The 7,330-nt window shown below is 29.5% G+C and overlaps 2 protein-coding genes across 2 annotated transcripts; both read left to right on the top strand.

The window, feature by feature from the left end:
* The first annotated feature begins 1,256 nt into the window (after window positions 1-1,256).
* On the top strand, window positions 1,257-4,470 carry LOC119608354 (antigen 5 like allergen Cul n 1-like). The gene is made up of 3 exons (XM_037962749.1): window positions 1,257-1,447; window positions 3,684-4,078; window positions 4,143-4,470. Exons 1-3 carry the CDS (start codon window positions 1,325-1,327, stop codon window positions 4,396-4,398), a joined length of 774 nt encoding a protein of 257 aa, XP_037818677.1. The 5' UTR covers window positions 1,257-1,324; the 3' UTR covers window positions 4,399-4,470.
* A 314-nt stretch (window positions 4,471-4,784) lies between these two features.
* On the top strand, window positions 4,785-5,912 carry LOC119608361 (antigen 5 like allergen Cul n 1-like). The gene is made up of 3 exons (XM_037962756.1): window positions 4,785-5,077; window positions 5,151-5,545; window positions 5,610-5,912. Exons 1-3 carry the CDS (start codon window positions 4,964-4,966, stop codon window positions 5,857-5,859), a joined length of 759 nt encoding a protein of 252 aa, XP_037818684.1. The 5' UTR covers window positions 4,785-4,963; the 3' UTR covers window positions 5,860-5,912.
* Window positions 5,913-7,330: the final 1,418 nt, after the last annotated feature.

Consider the following 7,330-nt stretch of genomic DNA (forward strand, 5'->3'; position numbering starts at 1 on the left):
TTATAGGAAATTTTCATTAAAAAAATTCTATCAAAAATTTTCTATAAAAGAAACTTTATCGAAAAATTGTTGAAAATTGAATAAATATAACTAAAAATTATCGAGTAAATATAACTAGAAAAATCGAGTGCTAACTGTAAAAGTGTTCATAAATTTGACATATTTTTCATTAACTTATTTATTTACTTTACTCTCGCAGATGATATAATATTCTTTTATAAAAAAATAAACATGTTTTTGAATAAAAATTGATACAAATATAATTTAAACAAAAATAAGAATTGACGTTTATTTGAACATTTAAAAAAATGTTATTTATCTTTTTATTATGTCATCTTAGAAACAAATATTAATTAAAATCTGTATCTTTTTCCTAAAAACCTACTTTGATTTTTAATTAGACCGTTTACTGGAAACTGTAATAAAGATAAATTTGCCAACTACTGTGGTAGTTAAATAATAGTAAATAGTTTTAGTAGACGTACGCAGTATGTTAAATAAATATTTTATGTCTGTGAAAAATAATAATAATTTTTAAACATTTATTTGCACAAATGTTTTCATCTTTAAAAACAATGTATTTTATTGATTTAAAGTTTATGTATTTGAAATTATTATTTTAATGCACGTTCACATTGATCTTTTATTACAAACAATAGTTACGAACCAGACGATATTGGTTGAAGTTCATTGTCGATTCAATAAAATGGTGTTTATTTAAAATTATTGTTGCTCGAACAACAGCTGAACTAATGCAAAATTGTAACACTGTGTAACCGAAAGTTATTGCATTAGTGAAATTACATTTTTGTTTTATTTTTAAAATCTGGGTTTAAATATCCGTGTAATTCACTAATTGTTACACTGTTGGGTTCAGTGCTTTTATTTAGATTTTTACCATAAAAAGTGCATTTTTCAAAGAATATTTTTATTTAAATTAAATTTCGAAATACCCATGAATCATTTTGAATTTGTCGCAGATCACGTTTCTAGAAAAACTATAAGTACAGTTATGGTTTACATACATACATACATATATTTTGTCTAATAAATAACTAATTTTTTTACATTTTATAATTAACAATCGAAAGTAACAACAATATTTGCAAATGCAAATATTACACAATACAAAATGTCTGGAGTAATTGTTGCACTTACAATTTGACAGACATATTTGTTAAGATTTTGAAGACATATGTTTCAGTAATTAGCTTTAAACGCCTTTTCTAAAATTCCTATAAAATATTGCTGTAATATTTGAAAAATTATCAGTTAATCGGAAATAGTTTAAACTTAAAGTTCTGTTAGCAGTTACAATAAAACAATGAATAATTTCGCAATTTTAATGTGTGTAGTAGCGGCAATTGCTTTTGCCTCGGGTACGGATTATTGCTCGGATTCACTCTGCAGTGCTGGTGTTACCCATATAGCTTGCGGTAATAGTGGTGTAAGTAAATCTAGCAGATACCCAATTTCTACGATTCCCGGTATATTAAGGAAATAAAAAATTAGAAAATTTGTGGTAAATGTACTTTTACAGAAAATTTTCTAAAAATTTTCTTTTTATAGATAATTTTTAACAAATTTTCTTTTTAGGAAAATTGAATTTTCAAATTTCAATTTTCTAACTAACTAACTAACTAACTAACTAACTAACTAACTAACTACTAACTAACTAACTAACTAACTAACTAACTAACTAACTAACTAACTAACTAACTAACTAACTACTAACTAACTACTAACTAACTAACTAACTAACTAACTAACTAACTAACTACTAACTAACTAACTAACTAACTAACTAACTAACTAACTAACTAACTAACTAACTAACTAACTAACTAACTAACTACTAACTAACTAACTAACTAACTAACTAACTAACTAACTAACTAACTAACTAACTACTACTAACTAACTAACTAACTAACTAACTAACTAACTAACTAACTAACTAACTAACTAACTAACTAACTAACTAACTAACTAACTAACTAACTAACTAACTAACTAACTAACTAACTAACTAACTAACTAACTAACTAACTAACTAACTAACTAACTAACTAACTAACTAACTAACTAACTAACTAACTAACTAACTAACTACTAACTAACTAACTAACTAACTAACTAACTAACTAACTAACTAACTAACTAACTAACTAACTAACTAACTAACTAACTAACTAACTAACTAACTACTAACTAACTAACTAACTAACTAACTACTAACTAACTAACTAACTAACTAACTAACTAACTAACTAACTAACTAACTAACTAACTAACTAACTAACTAACTAACTAACTAACTAACTAACTAACTAACTAACTACTAACTAACTAACTAACTAACTAACTAACTAACTAACTAACTAACTAACTAACTAACTAACTAACTAACTAACTACTAACTAACTAACTAACTAACTAACTAACTAACTAACTAACTAACTAACTAACTAACTACTAACTAACTAACTAACTAACTAACTAACTAACTAACTAACTAACTAACTACTAACTAACTAACTAACTAACTAACTAACTAACTAACTAACTAACTAACTAACTAACTAACTAACTAACTAACTAACTAACTAACTAACTAACTACTACTAACTAACTAACTAACTAACTAACTACTAACTAACTAACTAACTAACTAACTAACTACTAACTAACTAACTAACTAACTAACTAACTAACTAACTAACTAAATTAATTTTTAAAGAAAATTTTCGATGAATTAATTTTTATAGAAAATTTTCGATAGACTAATTTTTGAAGACAATTTTCGATAAATAAATTTTTAAAAAAAATTTTCGATGAATTAATTTTTATAAAAAATTTTCGATAATTAATTTTTATAGAAAATTTTCGATAATTGATTTTTATAGAAAATTTCGATAATTGATTTTTATAGAAAATTTTCGATAATTGATTTTTATAGAAAATTTTCGATAATTGATTTTTATAGAAAATTTTCGATAATTGATTTTTATAGAAAATTTTCGATAATTAATTTTTATAGAAAATTTTCGATAATTATTTTTTATATAAAACTTTCGATAATCAATTTTTATAGAAAATTGTCGATAATAATTTTTGTAGATAAATTGAGTTTTATAGAAAATTTTCGATTTAGGCAATTTTGAATAGACAACTTTTGATAAAGTTGTCTCTATTAAAAAATATCGATGAATTTTTTAATAAAGAAAAAAATATCAATGAGTTTTTCGTTTTATAGAAAAATTTGAATAGATTTTTCTTTATATAGAAAAATTTCGAAAGATTTCTCTTTTTATAGAAAAATTTCATTTTGTTTCTATACAAATTTTGAAAAATTCCTCTTTTGTTTCTTCTCCTTTGTGTAGAAAATTTTCGATAAATTAGCTTTTAATATAAAATATTCGATAAATTTCTCATTTTATAGAAAAATTGCGATAAATTTTTAATTTTTACAAATACTTTTCGATAACTTTTCACTTTATCAGAAAATTTTCTATAAATATACTTTTTATATAGAAAATTTTCGATAGATTCTCCTATTTTCGATAAATGTTTTTATAATAGAGAAAATTTTCGATAAATTTCTCATTTTTATATTTCTGATAAAGATCTCATTTCGAAAATTTCCCTATTTTTTAAAATTTTTCAACAAAAAATTATTCTAGAACTTTGCTGATACTTGTCCCGATGATGCTGCCTTAGTCAATATTGATGATAATTTGAAGAATGTCATTGTTTCAACCCACAATGAGAAACGTAATTTTATTGCTGGTGGTGGTGAATCTAAGCTAAGTCCTGCCTGTCGTATGGCCACCATGGAATGGGATGATGAATTAGCTGCCATTGCAGCTTTTAATGTTAAACAATGTGCTATGGCTCACGATAAATGTCGCAACTCTGATACCTTCCATTATTCTGGACAAAATTTAGCTTGGATGGGTTTCTTTGGTCAAGCAAATGATGCTTCTATGTTGCAACAGGCAGTGAATATGTGGTATGGTGAGGTAGCTGATAGTAAAATGGAATATATTAATTCATATCCCAATAACTATAATGGACCGTAAGTAGCTGGTAAAATAAATATTTAAGAGATCAAGTTTACACATATATTTTCTTAATTTCAGAACTATTGGCCACTTTACCGTCATGGTAGCTGATCGTAATATTCGTGTGGGTTGTGCTGCTTCCACTTACTCTGTAACTGATCAACCTTATAAGGCTTATTTAGTTGCTTGCAACTATGCCACGACTAATATGATTAATTTCCCCATTTATACCAGTTGCGATAAGGCTGCTAGTTCATGTACCACAGGCGTTAATGAGGATTATCCCAATTTGTGTTCTTCATCGGAGGTTTATGAGGTTAACAAATGGTTTTAAGGGACTATTTTGTTTTAACATAGATTTTAAATTTAACGGAAAACATTAAAGCAAATAAATTGAAAAGCTAGAGTTTATATTTAATTTGGGGAGCCGGTAGAACGGTATTAACGTTCGGAAAAATTATTAGATTGTTATGCTTAAAACTTTTGATCTTGATTTTATTCAGAAATGCTGATCTTCTCAGGGTAAATTGAAATAGGCCTACAGAACCAAACACATTAAACTCTCCTAAAATTCTTCTAAGTATCATTTATTTAGTAGCGTCTAAAAGTATTTCTACATAATATTTAACTAAAATAAACATTGATGTCGACTAAATTCAAAATATATGTACATATTTGAACTAAGTAAGTATTTGCCAAAATATTTAAAACAAAAATATAATTTAAGAAGTCAAAACAGCTGTATCAATATTGATAAAAAAAAATATGTATGGAATTTAATTGCAAAAAAACAAATTGCTAATTAAATTTCCTATATAAAAGGTTCAACATAAGTGAAAAATTCAACAGTTGGGTATTGAACTCAAAGTTAGAAAAACTCATCTTAAATCTTCTCAAAAATGAATCGTTTTGTAGCTCTCTTATGCATGGTTGCAGCAGTATCTGCCACCGATTACTGTTCCAACTCTATCTGTAATAATGGTGCTAGACATATTGCTTGTGGACACAGTGGAGTAAGTTATACAAGAAATTTTTAACATAATTTAAATTTATATTAACAATTTTAAAATTCTATAATACTTTTAGCAATTTGCTCCCTCCTGCCCTGCCGATGCTGAAATGGTTAATATTGACGATAACTTGAAACAAGTTTTAGTTGATGCCCATAACGAAAAACGTAACTTTATTGCTGGTGGTGGTGATGCCAGACACAGTCCTGCCTGTCGTATGGCCACCATGGAATGGGATGATGAATTGGCTGCCATTGCTGCTCTTAATGTTAAACAATGTCAAATGAATCATGACAGATGCCGTAACACTGCTGCCTTCAAATATGCTGGACAAAATCTTGCTTGGATGGGTTTCTTTGGTGATGTTGATCATGCTGAAAAATTGAAGGAATCCGTTGAAATGTGGTACTCTGAAGTTAAGGACAGTCAACAGGCTTATATTGATTCTTATCCTAATGGCTACTCGGGACCGTAAGTTTCAATAATATAATTTTATTCCAGTTTATATTTCAATTTTCCTTCTTTTCATATTTAGTGCTATTGGTCACTTCACTGTTATGATGGCTGATCGTAACATTCGTGTAGGTTGTGCTGCTTCCATGTACACTGAGGGTGGTTTTAAGAATTACCTGGTTGCTTGCAACTATGCCACCACCAACATGATCAACTTCCCCATCTATGCTAGTTGCCAACAGGCTGGTACCTCTTGCACCACTGGCACCAATCCCCAATATCCTAACTTGTGTTCCGCCTCTGAAGAATATGCTGTCAACAAATGGTTCTAAATGAAGTGCTAATATCTTTGATTTATATTAAATAAAAGATTTTGAAAATTAAACTGTTGTCTATTATGTCCCATATATTCCTTAAAAAACCCGATATTTTTGTCAAAACACTTTAAAAAACGAAAATCGCTTGCAACTTCGTTAACACACATTTAAATGAAAAAGGTAGCAGATTTTGTGATGGCCCAAAGGTCTGTGTGGTGGTTTGAATGTTATGTTATCCATAAAGTTCACTTCTTTGTCGGGGTATGTTTCGAGGTTTACTCTGTTCATACTTGACCTACCACAGTGAGTCCCCTTAGTGTAATGTTTGGCTTATTGGAGATGATAAGCTTCGGTCTACCAAAAACGCCACTAAGTGCTCTTGTCAAAGCAACAGGTCGTGAAAGTCTTCAGATATGATTTTAAGATTACCTTCCATTCCCTAACGGCATTGCTGTGGTCGGAGATTGAATGGTTCCAGTACTTGAGCTGATATAGGGTATGGTGTTTGGCTTGAAATTTACATAGAGGCAGTATTGACACTGTGGTTGATGAATACCACCGCATGATTAGATCGTCAAAACACTCCAACAACATATTATTGATTAAACTTTCCATTTGTATGGGGTCTAGATGAAATCGAGAACCGATATTGCTTATTTTCAAAACAATCCTTAAAATATCAGCTCTCTAGTTCCTCATATGAAGACTCTGTCGTGCTTTTAACAGAAAGGCGTATGAACAGACGGACACGGCTAGATCGTGTGGCCAATCGACCACAAATGGGTGTGTTCTTGAAGACAGTCGTGTGCTGCGTAAAAATATACGGGTATCGGGAACGAGTTCCCTAATTTCAGAGGAACACATTCCATTATAGTATCTATAGAAGAGTGAAATACACCCCACGTTGCGACGGTGCTCCAGTGAATCAAAAGAGTTGGATACGCTACTGTCACCGATAAGTACCTTCGCCATCTCTTGTACACGGTCGAGTAGCTCCGGCCCATAAATGGACCATTTTCGGTCGGATATAAGTGGTGTAAATAGTAAAAAGATCAGATGGAGTGAAGTATGTCTTACACCGTTTCAAAAAACCAAAACACTGGAATGCTTCTTTCGACAGTTGGAAAATGTGTTTAGTCCATCGTACATCGCACTGCCCAGAACATCAAAAGTTTCTGATTCCTTAATATTAACACCACCCATAAATATAAATAAAACAACATTATCTGCCATACGTTTATGTGTTAAAAAACAACATTGAGCCTTGCGGGCGTTAAAATCGACTCTGTTAACACGACCCCATTCAGAGATTTTTATCAAGTCGTGATTTAGCGATTCATTCATACTGCGCCTCATTGCCCCAATCTCTAGAGGGCTTGACCTATAATTGTATGAATAGGAATGGCAGATATTACTGTCATCGGCAAAAGAGTAGATAGAGTTTGAAGTTTGACATAGAAGGTCATTTATGAAGACAAGAAATAGG

This window comes from Lucilia sericata, unplaced genomic scaffold (assembly GCF_015586225.1).
Source record: "Lucilia sericata isolate MDLA Ls3-8-SP2 unplaced genomic scaffold, ASM1558622v1 Contig000824F_arrow, whole genome shotgun sequence".
NCBI lineage: Eukaryota > Metazoa > Arthropoda > Insecta > Diptera > Calliphoridae > Lucilia > Lucilia sericata.

Excerpts from the sequence above, each read along its gene's own strand:
- LOC119608354 (XM_037962749.1), top strand. The coding sequence starts at position 1,325 with ATGAATAATTTCGCAATTTTAATGTGTGTAGTAGCGGCAATTGCTTTT. Across the intron at positions 1,448-3,683 it reads TAGCTTGCGGTAATAGTGGT|AACTTTGCTGATACTTGTCC; the intron begins GTAAGTAAATCT and ends AAATTATTCTAG. Across the intron at positions 4,079-4,142 it reads CCCAATAACTATAATGGACC|AACTATTGGCCACTTTACCG; the intron begins GTAAGTAGCTGG and ends TCTTAATTTCAG.
- LOC119608361 (XM_037962756.1), top strand. The coding sequence starts at position 4,964 with ATGAATCGTTTTGTAGCTCTCTTATGCATGGTTGCAGCAGTATCTGCC. Across the intron at positions 5,078-5,150 it reads TTGCTTGTGGACACAGTGGA|CAATTTGCTCCCTCCTGCCC; the intron begins GTAAGTTATACA and ends TAATACTTTTAG. Across the intron at positions 5,546-5,609 it reads CCTAATGGCTACTCGGGACC|TGCTATTGGTCACTTCACTG; the intron begins GTAAGTTTCAAT and ends TTTCATATTTAG.